The sequence below is a fragment of the Erythrolamprus reginae genome, chromosome 7 (genome assembly GCF_031021105.1).
Source record: "Erythrolamprus reginae isolate rEryReg1 chromosome 7, rEryReg1.hap1, whole genome shotgun sequence".
In the NCBI taxonomy this organism is placed as follows: Eukaryota; Metazoa; Chordata; class Lepidosauria; order Squamata; family Dipsadidae; genus Erythrolamprus; species Erythrolamprus reginae.
In genome coordinates this window covers 80,669,516-80,692,469 of record NC_091956.1, presented here as the reverse complement: position 1 = coordinate 80,692,469, position 22,954 = coordinate 80,669,516, and the positions used below count along the sequence as shown (strand labels likewise).

The window sequence follows — 22,954 nt, the reverse complement described above, 5'->3', positions numbered from 1 at the left end:
AAAGCAACAAAGTGCAGCACACAAAATTCCTGACGAAACTGCAACAGATATTCTTCCACAATGGCCAAACCCACATGCTGCTATTTATAGCAGCAGCTCTAATTACTGGAGCCCCACCCAAACACAGGTGGCCTCCCTTATTTCCTGTAATATGTTCTCTTCTACGCATAATTCTGCGCTTGCGTGGGTCCAAAATGTCATAATCTGAAGCTATAGAAGATAAGGAAGATTGACTGCCTTGGCTGTGTGCCAAGCCCTCCTCTGCCGAGTCTCTCCCACCTTCTTCTTCGTCCGAGGAAACTAAACTCTGAACTGATTCTGTCGGCAATAACACAGGCCTGTGACGTGTTGAAGTTTCCCCTGCATCCACTTCCCCATTCCCTGGGGCAGGAGCTGGGCCAGAGCCAACCACAACAGTTAGGTTCCCACTGATTGTTGTATGTGTTGTTAAAAAATATGAATCCCGATTCTCATTTCTGCTTTTTTAGTGGAAGGTTCCGTTACTTGTAATACATGGAGCAACAAAATCTTAAAATGGGATTCGATGAACTTTTCTTGCTTTGCTACAATTTCTTCCCATGTGATATGACAACAAAAGATAAATTACACTTAATGATCAGGAGAAACATTGAAATTTAAGTTTTGGACAATGGGTCTGTTACAGGGGTCCTCAAACTTTGCAAATTTAAGACTTGTGGACTTCAACTCCCTGAATTCTCCAGCCAGCTATGCTGTGCTGGCTGGAGAATTCTGGGAATTGAAGTCCACAAGTCTTAAAGTTGCCAAGATTGAAGACATCTGGTCTATTATGTCTATGGACATAATACTGAAGGAAGAGATCTAATATAATCAGCATGAATTTATTTACTTCAGTGTGACTATTAAAAATGTAAAATTAAAAACGACCTGCTTGAAATATTCATTTTCCATTAATATTGACAAATCATAACCATGAACTCCGATAAATGGATTGTTTTTATTGAATTTTTAATGCTTTTCATATGCTGAAAAGCTAAAGATTATTCCTAGCTGCTCAGGTATATTTTCTATTAGTAATGATGAGAGGTTATTCATGTTCTATATTTTTAATATCAGTCTCAAATTATATATAATTGATATGATCTCCATGCACCTTGAAATTTGGTAAAATGCATATTCTTTTAACATCATTTCATCTCCATTTCAGCCTCGCTATACGTTAATGTGCATAGACACTTACCACCTAGAATATAACCATGAATGCTAGTTTTGGATGCTTTTAAAAAGAGCCAGTCAATATATACAACCTACCAGCGGACATTGTGAACTCCAATACTCTGGACATTTTTAAGAGGAAATTGGACTGCCATTTGGCTAGGATGCTATAGGGTTCCTGCTTAGGCAGGGGGTTGGACTTGATGACCCACATGGTCCCTTCCAACTCTAACAATAAATAAATAAATAAAAACAAAAGGTGTATTTTCCTCACATCGAAGGAAGAGTCCAGGATGTGCTACTCTAGCCCCATAGCTCTGTGGACTGGGTTGAATTTTCTAAGGATCTGCCTCCCTGACTTTTCCTCAGTCGTTCAACTCAGCCCTCAGTTCCTGGACGTTTTTCCTTCAGCTCCTGTGAGCTTTGGGTTGTTCATTTTGGGTTTTTTGCCTAATCTTTCCAATGGACTTTCCCTGACTTTTTATTTTTATTTTCTCTGAACAACATTTTTTTGGGTCTTCTTTGAATATAAGTACGAGAAACGTGACTGTTAAGTGCCTGCCTCAAGCTGTCGTCGGGCGCCCGAGCAGGCTATTCTCTGACTTGTTTGAGACTGGTTGCCGGGAATGCGCTGAGGAGCAAAGTGTTTACCGTCTTTGCCCTACTTCAGGTTGGCGCCATTCCCCTGAGGGAGTTATTTTTATTTATTTATTTATTTTATTCATTTGTCCAATACACAAATACATAGGAAGAAAAATAGACATGTAGTAATATATATAAGGATAAAGGGAACTTAGAGGAGAGGATATATGAAAGGAAGAGAATATATATGATAAGTGAGAGAAAGGAAAGACAATTGGACAGGGGACGAAAGACACACCAGTGCACTTATGTACGCCCCTTACAGGCCTCTTAGGAACCTGGAGAGGTCAATCGTGGAGAGTCTAAGGGAGAAATGTTGGAGGTTAGGGGTTGACACAATTGAGTCCGGGAATGAGTTCCACGCTTCGATAACTCGATTGTTGAAATCATATTTTTTACAGTCAAGTTTGGAGCGGTTCATATTGAGTTATCTCTGTCTGTTTGTGCCTCTGCTTATTATCAAAGCCACTTCCTTGAGGTTTGCTTAAACTGTTATGGCAGCGACGGGGCTGGCCGCTGGGGTTAATTTAGCCCTCGCATATGGTTTACAGCAGGGCAAGCCGTGTCTAGTGACAGGTTTTGGGTGTGCAGCTATTTTTGTTGGTGTTGCTTTGCAATAGTGCCCTTGCTGTCTGCCTCATTTCTTGATGTGGCCATTTTGCTTCCAATGGTCGTTTGGACTGCCGTGTCTTTGCGATGCTGCAATTTCGCTGAGGCTCCCCTCGCTGGGAAACCCCACCTCCAGACTTCCATTGCCAGCGAAGCACCTGTTTTTGCCCTGGTGGGATTCCCCTGCAGCATCACAAAAACACGGAAGTCCGGAGGTGGGGTTTCAAGGACTTCCGTGTTTTTGCGATGCTGCAATTTCGCTGAGGCTCCCCTCGCTGGGAAACCCCACCTCCAGACTTCCGTTGCCAGCGAAGCACCTGCTTTTGCGCTACTGGGATTCCCCTGCAGCATCACAAAAACACGGAAGTCCGGAGGTGGGGTTTCCCATGGAGGGGAGCCTCAGGGGAATCCCAGCAGCAAAAAACGGGCGCTTCGGCTGGCAAAAGGGATGAGTTTTGGGCTTGCACGCATTAATCACTTTTCCATTGATTCCTATGGGAAACATTATTTCATCTTACAAACTTTTCACCTTACAAACCTCGGCCCGGAACCAATTAAGTTCGTAAGATGAGGCATCACTGTACTTGAGAAACACTGGTTTAGGGTAAGGGTCCAGTTTGTCAACTTCATGCATTGGCCTGATATTTAAGAAGCAAATAAGCCATGTAAACCAAATAAAATAAAAATTTCAGACACGGAAGCAAATCATGATCATAGGGAATGTAGACAGTAATAGATTATAACTGCCATATCACTGTCAAAATATCCAATACTTTATTAGTAGATGTTATTACTTCTTATTGTATCTTGCTGGAAGAAAGGAACCACAAATATATATATATGCTGACATTTTATTACGAATGGAATAGGTTGGTAAATACTTAGAGAGCCCAAATACAAAATTGTAACATCAGAACAAGAATAAAACTGCAGCTGATATTCAGTGTGTTTTAATATGTAGAATTATGTTCCATAATTATATTTGTCTACAGATGAAACTAATGTTTCCTAATATATAAAAAGAAGCATAGAGATTCTTTGACTTCAAAAATAACATTTTTTACAAACATGGGCATGATATCTACATCTTGGTTCTTATTGTTGTTACTTATTTTCTTGTTCTGATAATCATGTAGAGTCATACACAACATGTTGTCTGATAGAGGCTTACTTTAATTACCACTGTAGGAGCAAATTTGGATATCACAGGATTATGACATTAAATGGGAATAGCAACAACAATAGCATTTAGATTTATATACAGTGTTCCCTCGATTTCCGCGGGGGATGCGTTCTGAGACCGCCCACGAAAGTCAAATTTCCGCGAAGTAGAGATGCGGAAGTAAATACTGTACACCATTTTTGGCTATGGACAGTATCACAAGCCATCCCTTAACACTTTAAACCCCTAAATTACCGTTTCCCATTCCCTTAACAACCATTTACTCACCATTATTACTGGTACTCACCATTGAATAAGACACTTAGTGATCCTGATATTTATAAACATAATTATTTATTAACAATTATTATTATTATTTGTTATTTCTTTGCAAAAATTATTAGTTTGGCGATGATGTATGATGTCATCAGGCGGGAAAAACCGTGGTATAGGAAAAAAACCGCAAAATATTTTTTAATTAATATTTTTTGAAAAACCATGGTATAGGCTATTCGCGAAGTTTGAACCCGCGAAAATCAAGGGAACACTGTACACTTTACAACACTCAGTACAGTTTAAAATCTCAGCACATTGCCCCCAACAATCTGGGTCGTCACTTTACCAACTTCGGAAGGGTGGAAGGCTCAGTCAACCTTGAGCTGTTGAGTATTGAACTTCTGGCAGTGAGCTTAATTGGCCTGCAAAACTGCATTTTAAACACTGGGCTACCATGGCTCCTATATTTTTTTTTAAAAAAAATTAGGACTGCTTGAAGCAAATTATTATTTCCTTATTTGTGCAAAATGAGAATAAGAAAAATAGAAGTAGAGAATTTTTGCCAAGTCTAAATGGGTTTATCTACAACAATGTGTTCCAACCATCACAAATGGAGCGAAATAACTTTGGTTACATTGCTCACACATAACATTTTCCTCAATGTTTTTTTGTTAATAATAGTTGTTTTCTGTATGACTCATAATAGCTCTGTTCATTCATATCTAACGTGAGAGACCCCTTCATGAATGTCTAAAGTTATAAAAGGGCTGGTGTTGTATAACAATTAAAAGTTTGTTGATGTGCTACATGGGGCTAAAGCTACATTTATTTATTATTTTATTTTATTTTATTTTATTTTGTCCAATACACAATGAGGGTTTTAGTGGGTATATGTCTATATACACATAGTAAAATACATGATGAAGGTTATAGAGGAGATACTCATAGTGAAATATATCTAAGAAAGAATAGAAAAGAAGGTATAGTAATAGAACATATCAATGAAAGAATAGAAGAAGAGATATAGGAATGGAAGAAAGGTATAGGAGATATAGGAGAGCAATAGGACAGGGGACGGAAGACACTCTGGCTGCAAAGAGTCCCTTGACAATTAATATTATTTTTCTTCTTTGCCAGGATAGCAATGAAATACTACATTAATTAAAATGGCATCACTTTTAATCGTGAAATTATAAAGAGGTTGTTCTGGACACAGCATGATTTTAAATGTGGTAAATATATTGTCCCCTAGTGAATGAGGCAGCAAAATGGTAGAGAGCATGTGTTATTTATTTTTGAACAGTTTATTACTCATGTACCAGCGAATATTTTGAAATACATCTTCTGGCAATTCCAATAAGGAGCTTCTTGACAGTTTAATGTTTATGTTGTACGATAAGAAAATGATCATATACTGTTGTTTATCTTATCATTCCATTGCAACAGTGGAAGACAATAAAATGATCCCTTGATCCAGCTACAAGAAAAAAATAGAGATCGATACCTATCCACCCTTTGGCTTAGCAAGTTATATGTCTGCCTTGGTAGATTACATGGCAGCAAAATATTTAAATCGGTGGTAAATCCCTAGTATGTCTGTCAAATAATCCAATTTACTGCCTGAATTCCAGCTGTTGATTCTCATTGCTTTACTCTTACATGCATTCATCTTCAGCAACTTTAATCTAACCTAGTTATCAGTAAGCAATTAATAATTCAGAATGTGTTTGAGAAAGAGGAGATGATCATCTTGTCCACTTCACTGCTTTTGAAATTCTTAAATCTGTTCAGATGTGGTAGATTCCCATAATTTGTGGTAAGATGATTTTATTTATTTATTTATTCATTCATTCATTCATTCATTCAATTTTTATGCCGCCCTTCTCCTTAGACTCAGGGCGGCTTACAACATGTTAGCAATAGCACTTTTGAACAGAGCCAGCCTATTGCCCCCACAATCTGGGTCCTCATTTTACCCACCTTGGAAGGATGGAAGGCTGAGTCAACCTTGAGCTGGTGATGAGATTTGAACCGCTGACCTTCAGATCTACAGTCAGCTTCAGTGGCCTGCAGTACAACACTCTACCTGCTGTGCCACCCCGGCTCATTTATGATTATGGCCTTGATTATGAGCAGGATGTTTGCAATACGTAGAGTAGAGGTCCCCAACCTTGGCAACTTTAAGACTTGTGGACTTCAACTCCCAGGATTCTCTAACCAGCTATGCGGGCTGGAGAATTCTGGGAGTTGAAGTCCATGTCTTAAAGTTGCCATGTTTGAAGACCTCTGATGTAGAGTATGAAGAGCATCTACGGAGTCTACGGAGAGGGGCGGCATATAAATCCAATAAATCTAATCTAATCTAAATCTAAAAAAAATAAAATATGTAAACTGGTCTGTAAAGCAAAATGTTTTGAAACAAGCTCAGAAACACAATAATTATGTCCTATTGCTTAGAAAGCTCTCCTAAAGAGAAAGAGAAGAAACTTCATCAAATATAGTGATTACGATCCTGTAGTCAAAACTTTAAACAATCATAGTGAAATATCAAAAGATAACCACTGTGAATGGCCTTGGCGGCTTTTGTACTGTACATGTTATATGTTGATAAGCTATTATTTATTTAGATTTTTAGATTATTAAATCCAGAAACTTTCATTAGTGATTTTTAAAGTTAAAACAGTATAAATACCACTATAAACACATAGGCAAAAAGCACATTGGAGAGAAAAAAGGTTTTCCACTAGTCAGGGCCACAAATATACTGTCCTCAAGTCTGTTTGCTGTTTTTATATAATCTCTAAAAACCTGGGTTTTCAACGTTAGTGCTAGGTAATGGTTTTATTTCAGAAGGTGATAGAATGTCATGATTCTGGCATTTTACCAGATGAGGCTCAAGATCCCCATGGACAATTGGTGGGTCACTGTGGGACACAGAATGCTGGACTCGATGGGCTTTGGCCTGATTCAGCATGGCTCTTCTTATGTTCTTATGATACACATACACACACACACATTATAGTTTATTTCAAAAAGCAACAACACCTTCCAATGTATTACAGAAACTGGGAATGTTTTTCGTGGGAGTTTACTTCACTGCTGACAAGGTAATAGACAAACAGAGAATCAAGACAAAACAACATGTTCCAAACTTGTTTTGACTGGGATATGGTGGGTATATTTAGCAGGCAATTCTCCAGTACTTCATGCATGAAGAAGAGAGAGGCAGTAATTAGAACTGTGACACCCTGAATTTACAGTGTAGTTTTAGCCTTTCTTAAAGGATGAAGACTGCTGGAACATAGTCACAGAATCAGCCTTTCTGACAGTTTCCCTCCCCAAATTAATTTTGATTAATTTTAGATTAAGTGGCTCCCAAAAGGCACAGGTGAGTTTTCTCACTCTCAGGTCCTGTAAATAAACAGTGCTTTAAGCAGATTTACTTCACATCACCTGATCAGCTTCTACAAGAAGAAAGCAACTCAGGGAGGCTAAAGGGAAGAAGGAAAAATTGCCCCTAAAAACAATCTCTGTTATTTATAGCAGTGGTCCCCAACGTTTTTTCCACCAGGGACCAGTTTCAGCAAGACAATTTTTCTATGGCCCGGTGGGGGCGGAAAGGGGTGTGGTTGGGGGCGGGGTTAAGCATGGGGGTGCTGGTCCTCCCCGCCCCTCTTTCCCGCCATCGCCCTGTGGCCGGCAGAACCTGCCTCCCAAGCCCTCTTGCCCAGCGGGAGCTAAGTGCTGGAGATGGGGTCAGGCTGGCCCTCCCGCCTCCCCCCAGCCAAAAATGCAAAAGCGCCCCGCGGCAGAAGCCAAAAGAGGCTTGAGCCTCTCGGTCCTTCCCGCCCCTCTGTCCCGTCCATCGTCCTGTGGCCGGCAGAACCTGCCTCCCGAGGCCTCTTGCCCGGCGGGAGGCGAAGCGCTGGAGGGATGGGGTGGCGGCATGAGGGCCGGCAGCTGCTGACTCCACAGACCGGTGCAACATGCCCCGCGGCCCGGTACTGGTCCGCGGCCCGGTGGTTGAGGACCCCTGATTTATAGAATAGAATAGAATAGAATAGAATTTTTATTGGCCAAGTGTGATTGGACACACAAGGAATTTGTCTTGGTGCAGATGCTCTCAGTGTACATAAAATAAAATATACATTTGTCAAGAATCATGTGGTACCACACTTAATGTTGTGATTCAGCCTGAGGCTGCTCAGGGACCAGCTGTGTCTCTGCTGGCTCCATGCCCGGAGGAGGATGACAGCGCAGAGGAGGGGGCTGAACAGTCGGACGGGGGAGAGGAGAGTCAGGAATGGGATGAAGGAGAACAGCATGAGAGCCCTGAGGGGGGGGGGGCTCTCCCCAGCCAGTAGCTTGGAGTCATTGGGTGATGACGCACAAGCTGTCATTGACATGAGACAGAGACGTTCAGAGCAACGAAAGGAGCAGTTAAAGAAATATTTTCACCATTGAATTAGAAACAGCTGGGTTTGGGTGTGGTCCTCATCAGCAGGGTTTAAAAGGCAGGCAAGGCCTTTAAGCCATGTGGAGTGTTATCAATTGGAGTTGCGGTGACCTGTTTTGATTCTCAGCATCTCTGATCTTGGCTTGTGGCCTCGCAGTCTGGAAGACTCGTGGGAGGCGTCTGTTTGCTATCTACAGCTTCGTCTTGGCAGCAAGAATCTGGTATTGCTTCATGGACTATTGCCTTCGTGTATATATTTGAAGTTCCAGCGTTTTTCCTGTTTGTAAGGACATTTTCTGTTACCTGTGTTTTCCTTGAATTATATAAACTGCCTTTGCCTTTTACCAGTGTGTCTGGCTTCTCTTTTTGGGTTGGTATTGGCTTCTGGAGTGACCCAGACAGAACACTTAATTATTGTCATAGGGGTCAAATAAGCAATGAAGAAGCAATATTAATAAAAATCTTAGGATATATGCAACAAGTTACAGTCATACAGTCAACCTGGGAGGAAATGGGTGATAGGAATGATGAGAAAAACTAGTAGAATAGAAGTGCAGATTTCGTAGAAAGTCTGACAGTGTTGAGGGAATTATTTGTTTAGTAGAGTGATGGCGTTCGGGAAAAAACTGTTCTTGTGTCTAGTTCTCTTGGTGTGCAGTGCTCTGTAGTGACGTTTTGAGGGTAGGAATTGAAACAGTTTGTGTCCAGGATGTGAAAGGTCAGTAAATATTTTCCCCGGCCTCTTATAAATCTCATAGAGTCCACCTAGCCTTTAGATCTCATATGCAACTGAATATGCCTCCCAAAAATTCAAGGGTAAAAAATTCAGACACACACACTTGAAAATTCAAAAACTATGTTTTTTATCACAAAATTCAAAAGAAACAAAGCACCCTTTTTGTATTGCAAAGAGCACTCTTCCCAAAACAAACTTGTAGGCTGTAAAAACCCCTTAAACAGTCCTTAAGTACTTCGCTAGCAGCTGTGAAGAAACTTCACAGCCCTCCTTCTTCCACGAGTTGAAACACACACGCTTTGCTCTGCCTTGGTTTCAAAGTCTTGAAAAATCAACAAACAGAGTCCTGAAACAGCAAGTCAAGGTCCAAACCATTACGGTCAGATAATCTCCACACTGCGAGGCCAGCACGCTGCCAATTTAACAGCAGCCCTAATTACTTGAACCCCACCCAACCACAGGTGGACTCTATTATTTCCTATAATACTTTTGAAGCTGTTCACTCCTATGCATAGCTCTACGCATGCGTGGGTCTATCATTATTTCCTCATCCGAATCTAAGGAAGATAAGGATGATTGACTTCTTCCTGGGCTGTCTTCCAAGCCCCCCTCCTCCATTTCACCCTCACTTCCTTCTGCAGAGGACAATTCACCGTCTGACTCTGTCGGCAGCAAAACAGGCCTATAACATGTTGATGTTTCCCCCGCATCCCGCTCCTCAGTCCTTGGGGCTGGAGCTGGGCCAGAGCGAACCACAACACATAATAAGATAAGGAACAAGATGTCTAGGTGCTTTACATACAGCCCAGCTGATATCTGCATCCTGTGTAGGTTTTTTTTTTTTACTTTATTTTTACATATACACAATTTGCATTGCAAGGAGTCTCTGAAAAATCAGTTCATTTATGGTGACAAAAATGTATGTATATTTTGGCGGTTCTAATTGCATAATATCAGTGCAATATAAACCGTAGGAATAAACATTAGTTTCCTGGAATGCTTACTTGCTTGACCATTTTTAATCCAAATTCTCTCTCCAGAATACTTAAGACAGTGTATGTGATATGTATAACTCCACGCTACTGATCAATTTTTACAGGTTCTTTTTCAAAACATAGAATCTGGATTTTTTTAAAAAAATCGCATTAAAAACCAACAGCTCTCTCTCACACACATACACACACACACACACACACACACACACACACACCAAAGTGTTTGCTGCAGTGAGACATGGCTGAATCATTTGGTTTTGGGATATTTCTTGTCCCAGTTTATCACAATAAAATCAGTATGTAGCATTTTGATATGGAAATGCCTTAAACATTATTATGAAGATTATATTTTGTTGCACCCTTTATATATGATTAAATAAAACAGAAATCAGATGACCTTTTCTTTGTTCAAGAGAGGAAAATGTATGTGTATATAGGAACAATTTTTGTGTTGGAGCTTATGTGTATAGCTCTTGTATCCAAAATTCTTGGGAGGGAGGGAGGGAGGGAGGAAGGAAGGAGTGTGGATTTTGACAATGTTGTTAAGCTCTTTGCCTTTCATACAGTCCACTATATATTTTTCTTTCTTTGCTAATGGGACTGAATTGTCTGAAGATTTTTTTTCAAGAACTACTTTATTGCTGGGAAATGGATGTTAATGTTCAATAATTGGGCCCTATATTCATATTACAAAACAAATTAGAAACATAATGATACATTACTTTAGATTATACAGAAATATTATAATACATCTTTAGATTATATGGATCATAAAAAGTTCAGCAATCGAATAATGTACAATTTATTTGGGTTATATGATCCAAGCATAAATTATTTCTTCTATTATGTTATGACATAGCTGCTAAACTGGCAAACATTTACTAATACCATTGCTCTGCTGCTAGATTTGGATTTCTCATTATGAAATACACTGCTCAAAAAAAATAAAGGGAACACTTAAAGAACAGAATAGAACTCCAAGTAAATCAAACTTCTGTGAAATCAAACTGTCTATTTAGGAAGCAAAACTGATTGACAGTCAATTTCACATGCTGTTGTGCAAATGGAATAGTTGTGTGAATGAAATATTCAATGAGAATATTTCATTTATTCAGGTCTAGGATGTGTTATTTGAGTGTTCCCTTTACTTTTTTTGAGCAGTATACTCTATATGCCAGACCTGGGCAAGGGGCAGCCTAGGGGCCGCATCCGGCCCGCCCACTGTCTGTGACCGGCTCGCCCGCTATCTGTGACCAGTCCGCGGAGGTCGGGGTCCGCTCCAGTGCGAGGATGAAAGAGCTTACCGCATCTGCTGGGATTCCTCCGGTTCCTGATGAATTATGAGGAAAGCAGGAACCGGAGGAGTCCCGGCAGACGCGGTGAGCTCTTTCATCCTCGCACTGGAGCGGACCCCGACCTCCTACCAAGAGCGACCGAGCTCAGAAACCACGCAAACATTCCAGCGCAGTGACTGTGGTGCACCGTTTTGCCGTAAAGCAAACAATTAGGAGTCTGTAGAGTGGATCTGGGTGTTTAGGTCAGCCCAGGGTTTGGGTCTGTACAGCATTGGGTAGAACTGAGTTAATTACATTAGTCTGACCCTCTAAAACCATCCCAATTTCTCATGCGACCCCATGGCAAAATTAATTGCCCACCCCTGCTATATGCTGTTCCCAGAAAGACTTCGGGATCTTTTCTTTGACAGTTTGATGTGTATATGGATTGGGTTCCACTTACCTTCCCTACTCATTCGCATCGCGACATCACGTCACGTTGGGAAAATGCCCTTGTGCATGCGCAGAGGGTTCTTTGCCAGCTGCTTTCCAGAAGGGGCAACCGGAGGACCGATTTAGGAGCACGGACAGCCAGCCATTACTGCCGGTTCTGCGAGCGGGAGCAAATTTCCACCACCAGTTCAGGTGAACCAGTCCGAACCAGCTCGCCACTGGTGTGCATTGAACAATCATTTTCTCTCAACAGACCTTGGACCTTTCGTGAGGCGGTGTGGCAATCATCTAGATTTTAAGTCCTTTTTTTTAAAGTGTTATTCTTGTATTATGATTTTGTATATTGATCAGAGTCTTTTAAATTGGGGAGGTATATAAATGTTGTCAAATAAATGCCATTAAAAACAACCTTTGCCCTTTAGCTGCTAATCTTTTCAGCCTGGCGATGAATCTCATCAACACTTTTTTTCACATAACAGGCGTATTCAGCTGCTTTTGGGTGTATGTCCGCACACATGTAGTCCATCAGGACTCTTAAAGAAGGAGTACAGTGATCCCTCGTCATACAAACTTTTTGAGATACAAACCCGGGGTTTAAGATTTTTTTGCCTCTTCTTCCAAACTATTTTCACCTTACAAACCCAAGCTGCTGCCACTGGGATGCCCCGCCTCCAGACTTCTGTTGCCAGCGAAGCGCCCGTTTTTGCACTGCTGGGATTTCCCTGAGGCTCCCCTCCATGGGAAACACCACCTTCGGACTTCTGTGTTTTTGCGATGCTGCAGGGGAATCCCAGCAGCGCAAAAACGGGCGCTTCGCTGGCAACGGAAGTCTGGAGGTGGGGTTTCCCAGCGAGGGGAGCCTCAGCGAAATCGTAGCATTACAAAAACACGGAAGTCCGGAGGTGGGGTTTCGAGGACTTCCATGTTTTTGCGATGCTGCAATTTCTCTGAGGCTCCCCTTGCTGGGAAAACCCCTCCTCCGGACTTCTGTTGCCAGCGAAGCACCTGTTTTTGCGCTGCTGGGATTCCCCTGCAGCATCACAAAAACAGGTAAGTCCGGAGGTGGGGTTTCCCATGGAGGGGAGCCTCAGGGGAATCCCAGCAGCGCAAAAACGGGCACTTCGGCTGGCAAAAGGGGTGAGTTTTGGGCTTGCACGCATTAATTGCTTTTCCATTGATTCCTATGGGAAAAATTGTTTCGTCTTACAAACCTTTCACCTTACAAACCTCGTCCCAGAACCAATTAAGTTCGTAAGACGAGGTATCACTGTATTTCAAAATGTTTTAGCTACATATGAGCTTTTTTTTCCCCTCCAGGAATTCTCTTCTTCTTGATTGACCTACCTTTTTTATCGGCTATGTGGATTTTGTAAAATGTTCCTATTATTGGGGTATAATTGACTTTCCAAAATCCAGAGACATCCTGTGATATTTCTGCTACAAAATAGGAGCCTTGCAAAGTGGCCTAAGGACAATATATGCCTTTCGGGAGATCCATTTCTTTCTGTTTTGTTTCCTTGTGTTGAAGAAATTCCCCTTCTTGATCCCCTACCTTCAGAGTGCCTTTGAGATGTATCGATTAAGTTGGATTGGCGCCAAGGTGACCTAGATTCTGTTCTCAGCTGTGGACTTCCTGGATCAGATCAAATAATTTTCATTTATTTCCGAGGGGGAAAAATGTGGGAGGAAGGTGCTGTAACTCCAGCATGTAAATCTAATAAATGAGTATTTTGCTCAGAAAGAAAAAAACACACAATCTGTTGGAACAGAAAAGTGTTTTCGCAGGACGTTATAGTCTCCTAAACATCTTTATTATAGACAAAATTATGTAAAATCCGGCTGAAATATTCTTGCACAACACGTTTACAGCAGCACTGATAACCCACAACCTTTATTCTTTTTTATGATTATTGTTATGTTTGGAACTCTTAAGTGCCTTTTTAATTTTATCTCTTAATTTGACTCTTTGTTTTACAGATGAGGGCAGAAGCGCAGTTGACCATGCAGGTGGGGCAGAGATTGTAATAGACCATTTAAGGTCACTGGGCAGTAAAACAGATCCAGCCAATGAGAAGCTCTTGACTGTCTTTTGTGGCATGCTGGTGAACTATAGCCATGAGAATGGTAAACAAACATGCTAAAAACTGTCTTACCTATACCTTTCTCTATCTACACACCTATCAGAAAAATCAATGTAGGGTATAGAAATAAATTTTATAAATAAATGAATACAAAAAAAAAAACCCAAATGAAATTACCTTGATTTTAAGTAAAATAGTGTTATTTATTTTATTAATTAAATTACTGCAGCATTAATGTGTGTCATCAGTACAGTCAGGTGGTAGGGAAAGCAAGTAGGATGCTTGGCTGCATAGCTAGAGGTATAACAAGCAGGAAGAGGGAGATTGTGATCCCCTTATATAGAGCGCTGGTGAGACCCCATTTGGATTACTGTGTTCAGTTCTGGAGACCTCACCTACAAAAAGATATTGACAAAATTGAACGGGTCCAAAGACGGGCTACAAGAATGGTGGAAGGTCTTAAGCATAAAACGGATCAGGAAAGACTTCATGAACTCAATCTGTATAGTCTGGAGGACAGAAGGAAAAGGGGGGACATGATTGAAACATTTAAATATGTTTAAGGGTTAAATAAGGTCCAGGAGGGAAGTGTTTTTAATAGGAAAGTGAACACAAGAACAAGGGGACACAATCTGAAGTTAGTTGGGGGAAAGATCAAAAGCAACATGAGAAAATATTATTTTACTGAAAGAGTAGTAGATCCTTGGAACAAACTTCCAGCAGACGTGGTTTGTAAATCCACAGTAACTGAATTTAAACATGCCTGGGATAAACATAGATCCATCCTAAGATAAAATACAGAAAATAGTATAAGGGCAGACTAGATGGACCATGAGGTCTTTTTCTGCCGTCAGACTTCTATGTTTCTATCAAAATAGTCAATGCACCCCTGTTACAGTTCAGACTTCCATGTCCTTCTCTGTGTGCTGGGCTGTTTTTAAAAGAGTAGTTACTCCCCTTCTTCTTAATGGAAGCGATAGCTTGAGTGGATGGGAGAAAGATTTAATAGCAGCTTCTAATTGCTAGGATAATGTACATCGCCAAGTGAGCTCTTTGCTTGTGCAGTGGCTTGGCCAACAGTGATTATATTTCTACACGCTACTACCAGCAGAAAACTTGAGAAAGAACTTTCATGGTTTAGGGAGGTGAGTAGAATTTTACCTTCCTTTACTCTGTCTATGTTGCACTTAGATGCCAAACTTCATAAGCTGCAAAGTGTTAGATGAGCCATGTTCAAACATAAGTTCTGCTCATTCTTCCCTTCCTTGTTTATTGATGCACAAGGATTTATATATAGAACCCAGTGGTGAAATTATTATTTTTTCCCTACTGTGGAAGTGGCTTGGTTGGTGTGGCTTGCTGGTGGAATAATGTGACAAGCCTGGCCAAAAAAATGTTCGGACAATCGTGCGGCACAGCTGATGGTCACAGCTGATCGCTGGAACATTTTTGTTACTTTTTAAAGCATTTTTTTACTCCCTATTCACTGGAACCAGTAGCATTTTTTACTACCACTATGGCAAACCAGCCCAAACCAGTAGCATTTTACCCGTGATAGAACCCCTGCTCCAGGCATAAGGAGGGCAAGGAGATGGTTTTCAAAAGGCTCTTGTGCCGAAATTGGTACATGACGAGAAATAAGGGACAGATATACATTTTAGATACGCTTTCTCCGTTTAATAGATGCCAGGAATCATTAAGAACTAGGTCAGCCTCTGATTGATGTCTATGTACAGTAATACCTCATCTTACGAACCTAATTGGTTCCAGGGGGAGGTTCGTAAGACGAAAAGTTCGTAAGACGAAACATTGTTTCCCATAGGAAACAATGTAAAATCAATTAATCCGTGAAACGAGAAAAAAAACACAAAAAACCGCCACCGCCCAGCTGTCACCTTTTAAAACAGCCGGGGGGGGGCTTCCCAGCGTCCTCCTGAACCTGAACGCCAAACCCGAACTTCCGGGTTTGGCGTTCGGGAGGCCGCCGAGAAGCCCCCCGGCTGTTTTAAAAGGTGACAGCTGGGAGGCGGGGCTTCTCGGCGGCCTCCCGAACGCCGAATCCGGAAGTTCGGCAAAAATTCGGGTTCGGGAGGCCGCTGAGAAGCCCCACCGCCCGGCTGTCACCTTTTGAAACAGCCGGGGGGCTTCTCAGCATCCTCCTGAACCCGAATGCCAAACCCGAACTTCTGGGTTCGGCGTTCGGGAGGCCGCTGGGAAGCCCCGCCGCCTGGCTGTTGTCTTTTAAAACAGCCGGGGGGCTTCTTGGCGGCCTCCCGAACGCCGAACCCGGAAGTTCGGGTTTGGCGTTCGGGTTCAGGAGGACTCTGGGAAGCCCCCCGGCTGTTTTAAAAAGCGACAGCCGGGGGCGGGGCTTCTCGGTGGTGGCGGCGGCGGGTTCGTAAAAAGGAAAAAGTTTGTAAGAAGAGGCAAAAAATTTCTGAACCCCGGGTTCGTATCTCGGTTTGTTCGTAAGACGAGAGGTTCGTATCATGAGGTACCACTGTATTGGGAACATGCTTATATGGAGACACACAATTGTGAATATTTATAATAATATATTGTTTCCTCCTTAAGAAACTTAAATCAAACATCTATACCCTTTCTTGTAGGTATCATCTTCCACCTCTCCCTCTGTGTTAACTCTTCTCATTCACCTTTCTTACCTGTAACATTTGTTTCAATTTAAATGTTTTGTTTGTTTGTTTGCTTGTGTGCTGAAACAATTTCAATTTCCTTGAATAAGAGGGAGTCATTATTTCTGATAGGTTGATCCAATGGCCCAAATGAATTTGCTTTCCATCTTATCCCAAACCAGAGGATGATCGTCATATTCGTTTAATTTAGTTATCCATGAGAGCTTTTCTGAATGAAGTGATTATAATATAAATTCCCAAAGAAGTAGCAGTCCTCACAATACAATGCTGAATGAGCTACTAATTCCAGCCACGAGAAACACTTCAAAGAAAGTTCTCTAGTCCAGTGTTTCCCAACCTTGGCAACTTGAAGATATCTGGACTTCAACTCCCAGAATTCCCCAGCCAGCGAATGCTGGCTGGGGACTTCTGGGAGTTGAAGTCCAGATATCTTCAAGTTGCCAAGGTTGGGAAACACTGCTCTAGTAGACACCAAGTCTCCAACTCTATCAATTAGCATAATTAGAAAAATCTACATTTGACTGTGTGTGTTTTCTTAATGTTTAGGTGACAAGGCACACTTAGAAAATTTGTGTCTGAAAATGCGACTTCCAAATTTGGGACCTTCTCTCATTTCTTCAGCAGTTCCACAATCTATTAGCTCTGACTAATCACCCCCAGCTGTTCCTGGAGTATGCACAATTATGGCTGGCATGCCAGCTGCGATTCATCCTGAACTGGTCAAATTTGGCAACATGGTTATATCTAATCTTTTAAACTGGTCGTCTCAGAAGGAAGCTATTCGTAGGGTGTCCTTTGAAATGTGTCTGGGATTTGCATTTGGTAGGAAACATATAAAAACTATATGTTGGGCATATAATATTCTGGCAGCTGTTAGTATATGTACAATGGATAAACTACCGGAAGAAAATATAATCATTAAAAAGATACTAGACTGTGCGGAGATGGACAGGCTATCCAAAAGATTAGAGGGAAAAGAAGACTCAGATGACTATAAAACATGGGCAAAATTTTATGATTGGCTACAGAAAAGAACAATAAAGAAATAAATAAAAATCTATGCAAAGCAACACATCAAATAAAAGAATTGAAAAATTAATATTATGTAAAAGAAGTAAAAGTCTCTGATCAGACATCCAAAAAGTGGGGAAACTTTCATTTCCCAAATGTTATATGTGTATGTCTTTATGTATGTTTTTTTTCTTTTTTCTTGTATGTCATATTTGTAAAAAAACACAAATTAAAAAAAATTAAAAAAATAAAAACTAGACTACCAACCTGTACAAGATACAGGGATCCAGAAGGCTTGCACTGATAGTCCAGTGCTTCCTGAGCATAATTTAAAATAGGTTTGTGTTTGTATTTCAGGCCAATCAACATTTCAGACCTTAAAAATCTTTGAGCTCTGTATATGGACCCATATACAGGAGGACCCATTGTAAAGATGCTTCATTGCATATCTGGTGCAGAAGAATTTTGCAGTACACTTGAACTATTGACTGTACCTCTTAAAGAGCTGGATTTGGCTCTCATTGTCTCAGGATATAGAAAATACGCGTTGCCTTGATTGGTTTATATTTTACCTTTTTACATTTCTCTTTTCTTTGAGATAAGCAAAAAAAAAAGAGGGAAAGATAATCAATATTCTACTTTGATAATTATTTTATCTACCAGGGCTTTTGACTTTTTAACCGCTGTTTGAAAGCTATTTCTAATGAGAGCTAGAATTACATTATAAGTGGAAATCGATTATGTAATATGATCTGATGAGTATTATTGAGATTCAAAACATTTGTATGGAATTTGTATATTTAGTTATTCTTTGTTCATATTATTCTATTACTAGTAATATTGTTCATATTATTCATATTATTCTAAGAGCCACAGTGACGCAGTGGTTAGAATGCAGTAGTGCAGGCTATTACTGCTGGCTGCAATTTGGCAGTTCAAATCTCACTAGACTCAAAGTTGACTCAGCCTTCCATCTTTCTGAGGTCGGTAAAATGAGGACCCAGATTGTTGGGGGCAATATGCTTACTCTGTAAACTGCTTAGATTGGCTGTAAAAGCACTGTAAAGCTTTTTATAAGTCTAAGTGCTATTGCTATTACTTGATACTTAAATTGCTGATGTAGTAGCACAAGATAATGTTGGTGCAGGCAGTCCTCACATACCACTAATTCAGCAGCCATCTGAAATTATGATGGCTTACAACTTCATACTCAGAACTTGTTTCAGTTGTAGCATCCCCAAGTAATCATGAAGTGGGCACTTGGAATACAGCATGTATTGCAGTGTCCCTGGTCATGTGATCAGTATCTATGACCATCGGAGCTGGCTTCCAACAAGCAAAGGTCAGCATGGAAGCCAGCAGGATCTATCAAATCATAGCCACATGCTTAGCACTTAATGACCCATACTGTATGTCCAGCACAGTCTATTATGCTTCACTTAACAATTGCATTACATTTAGTCCGTGTTGTGTTTCTTATGTGAGAACTGCTTACATTTAGAATAGTGTCTTAAATTGAATTTCACATTTTCTTTTGTGTGAGAGATGAAGAACAGGGAACCAGTGTAATTCAGAAGGGGCCTAGGGTACGGTGGCTCAGTGTCTAAGACGCTGAGTGTCGATCGAAAGGTTGGCAGTTCATAGTTCGAATCCCTAGTGCCGTGTAATGGAGTGACCTTCCATTACTTGTCCCAGCTTCTGCCAACCTAGCAGTTCAAAAGCAGGTAAAAATGCAGGTAGAAAAATAAGGACCAACTTTGGTGGAAAGTAACAGCGGTTAATCAATACAATACAATATAATACAATACAATACAATAAACTTTATCTGATTAGTCAATCAACCATATCAAAGCAAAAACAGGGACCATTGGTCGTCATAAAAATGCGACTGGTTAAAATACAATAAAATTGGATGAAATAAAGGGAATTTTGATAAATAAGTTAAAATGCAGTATAATATGCTAAAATTGAGTAGTAAAACATGAGAATATAACTCGTGCAAAGGATTATATTAAACAAATGTAAGGTACTGATATAAAATATTCTTGAGTGAATTCATCTCCTTTGCATGCCACCCCAATATGTTCTATAAAACATATTCTCATCTGAACAGCCCTGACTATAACCTTAACGGTTCTAGAAACTGCATATAAATTTGTACCCTGAAGAAAGTAAGATAATTGTTTATTACAGTCGCAGTGTAGGATTTTGTCAAGTAGGGGCTGTAAATACTGAGGTCTTACCAAGGAGTATAATTTACAATTGAGTAGCACATGTGCAATGTCTTCTATTTCTGGTGCACCGTAAATGCATGTTCTCTCAAAATATGGTACTTGGTGGAATCGTCCGTATTTAACCATAGAATCTAACTGCTCAAATCTTGCTCTAGTGAGAGCTGTTCTATGGTATTGGGTCAGATCCATTGTCAGGTATTTTTCTAGTTGAAAGGCTGTTTTGTTCCTGTTTTGTTCTTGGCTAGCCATTTCAGTGACCTGCACTTAGCAAGTGCCTCAATATCAGTTTGTGCATTAACATCTAAAACTCTTTGTTTGAATATTGCCTTGTCCTGATGTCCGGCTGAAAGCAGGTGTTGTATTGAGAAACCGAAATGTAGGGTAGTTTGAGAAAGTTGATTGGCCCATGTAGTGGGTTGGTATGCGTCCATCTACAGTGTTCTCTCGATTTTCGCGGGGGATGCGTTCGAGACCGCCCGCAAAAGTCGAATTTCCGCAAAGTAGAGATGCGGAAGTAAATACACTATTTTTGGCTATGAACAGTATCACAAGCCTTCCCTTAACACTTTAAACCCCTAAATTGCAATTTCCCATTCCCTTAGCAACCATTTAGATTATTACTCACAATGCTTATTTATTAAAGTTTATTAAAAAAATATTTATTAAAGGCGGACGAAAGTTTGGCGGTGACATATGACACCATCGGGTCCTTGGGGCAGGAGCAGGGCCAGAGCTAACCACAACAACAATAACAACAACAACAACAATAATAATATATGTCATAGTGGGGGAGGCCTCAGGATTTCAGAGATACTTAGGTGGGGTATGGCCAAAAAACCCTTGGGAACCACTGCCCTAGAATCAAGAATGACTAGCACATATGTGTGTAAGGAGAACCAGAAGGTGCCTTGGTTTGACTTTTAATGAAACTTGACTTTAAAGTAATACTATATTTGTCTGACTGCTCACATTATAGAATATGTTTTATATTACAGCATTATTTTGTATCACAATGAAGTGTTAATTCAGCTAATGAAGTCAGGCTACTGGAACGTAGATTCTCTTTTAAGCAGTTATGCTACAATGCCCAGCTAATCTTAAAAAAAATATAAGTAGACTTGGACCTAGCTGTAGTTGCATAAAAAAGTAGTACAAAAATATTTGTATTGTTGATTAGACTTGGGAGTTTTTTAAAAATCCGGCAAAGAAAGCGATATAAAACAGCTTCTGTATTAAGAAAACTTGGATCTCAGCTTAACTCAATGGAGTCTTTAACAACACTTTGATGGTGAATGAATCATTTTTTTCCTATTAAGGGCCACAGAAGTTCAACCATGATTTAATAATACTACAAATAATGAAGCTATGTGAATGGAGAAATGATGGATGGAGAGACTTTTTTAGATGTGTTATGCATTTCTAAAGTCTTCCCATCTTTTTATATAGTATGAAATTGCACCTTCATTTGTCAGTAGAATGACATAACATTTTGGCAACACAAATCTCGATCTTTGATCATCACAAAAATCCTGAATCCTGAAAACACAGTTCTCTGTTCTTACATGGGGATTCTAAAAAAATGAAACACGCATGCTGATATTACAATATAAACTGTGCTCTTTTTTTTTTTTTGTATTTGCATTGTTTGCATAAAAGTAAAGTTTGTGCACAACATTGGGACACAAATTTTATCACCCCTTTCCTTCCCTCTCCCCAATTCTACAAGTTGTAAATTGCCTTCCCTGGCAATATGAAAACTGTTTATAATATAAATTCCTTATTCATCCTGCTTGCTCTATATTATGTTTCCTGCCATTTCGTTCTTTATCACAGAACCATAATTTATGATCCCAAATGTACACGAAGCCTTTCAAGTTAAAGCAGAATGGATTTTGATTTACCTAAACACGTACAGAAGAAATGCAGTTATCTTTAAAATATATGTTATGGAGATTGTGTCCTTGCCTAAAATTACACTTTGTCAGCTTTTGTAATGGTAACGTCTGTGAAAGGCCTACTCATAAATAATCCCAGTGAGTAGCTTTTCATTTTGATTTTCTAGAACTGAACCAAACAGTTTAATCATGCTTGTCTTTGCCTGCTGTTGGCAAAAACTATCATTGTAGTAAAAGTAATATTTTTCTTAATATAGATAATTTAAGGTGAGCCTTTAAAGCAGGGGTGGGCAATTAATTTTGCCAGGGGTCCGCATGAGAAATTGGGATGGTTTTAGAGGGCCATTTATAATTAACTCAGTTCTACCCAATACTGTATATTATTGGGTAGAACTGAGTTAATTATATTATAATTATAAATTATAATTATATGTTATATATTATATTATATATATATATAAAATTATATATTATATTATATATTTCTCCTTCCTTCCTTCCTTCCTTCCTTCCTTCCTTCCTTCCTTCCTTCCTTACTTACTTACTTACTTACTTACTTACTTACTTACTTATAATATAAAGTGTTTTTAATAAGAAAGTGAACACAAGAACACTTTCTGAAGTTAGTTGGGGGAAAGATCAAAAGCAACATGAGAAAATATTATTTTACTGAAAGAGTAGTAGATCCTTGGAACAAACTTCCAGCAGATGTGGTTGGTAAATCCACAGTAACTGAATTTAAACATGCCTGGGATAAACATATATCCATCCTAAGATAAAATACAGAAAACAGTATAAGGGCAGACTAGATGGACCATGAGGTCTTTTTCTGCCGTCAGACTTCTATGTTTCCTTCCTTCCTTTTTCCTTCCTTCCTTCCTTCCTCCCTCCCTCCCTCCATTTCTCCTTCCTTTCTTCCTTCCTTGTTCCCTCCATTTCTCCTTCCTTCCTTCCTTCCTCCCTCCCTCCCTCATTTCTCCTTCCTGGTTGGACCAGCCTCTGTGGGCTGGTCACAGAAAGCGGGCAGGCTGCATGCGGCCTCCGGGCCCGCCCCTTGCCCAGGCCTGCTCTAAAGGAAACACTTTTTTTTACTATACAACTTGTATATGCCTTCTGAGAAGCAAGTTCCACTGACGTAACTGTGGATTGTATGATTCTGCCTAAAGAAAGCTTCTGTCAGCCAGAATTAATAATAAAGAATTATTTATTATCTGAATTAGACTGATATAAATGCAGTCTGAGTACCAGTTTTGTGTACTTAGTAAGACTAGAAACTTAACTT

The 22,954-nt window shown here is 40.1% G+C and overlaps 1 protein-coding gene across 13 annotated transcripts in view; it reads left to right on the top strand.

The window, feature by feature from the left end:
• The window catches only part of RAP1GDS1 (Rap1 GTPase-GDP dissociation stimulator 1), a 125,049-nt gene that overhangs the window by 77,153 nt on the left and 24,942 nt on the right, over window positions 1–22,954 (top strand). For 9 of the 13 annotated variants that reach the window (XM_070757985.1, XM_070757983.1, XM_070757986.1 and 6 more), the window contains one exon: window positions 13,775–13,921. The exons of the other annotated variants lie outside the window; for them this stretch is intronic. In XM_070757985.1, coding sequence (XP_070614086.1) covers window positions 13,775–13,921 — 147 coding nt within the window. The remainder of the gene's footprint in view (window positions 1–13,774; window positions 13,922–22,954) is intronic. 13 annotated transcript variants of the gene reach the window in all.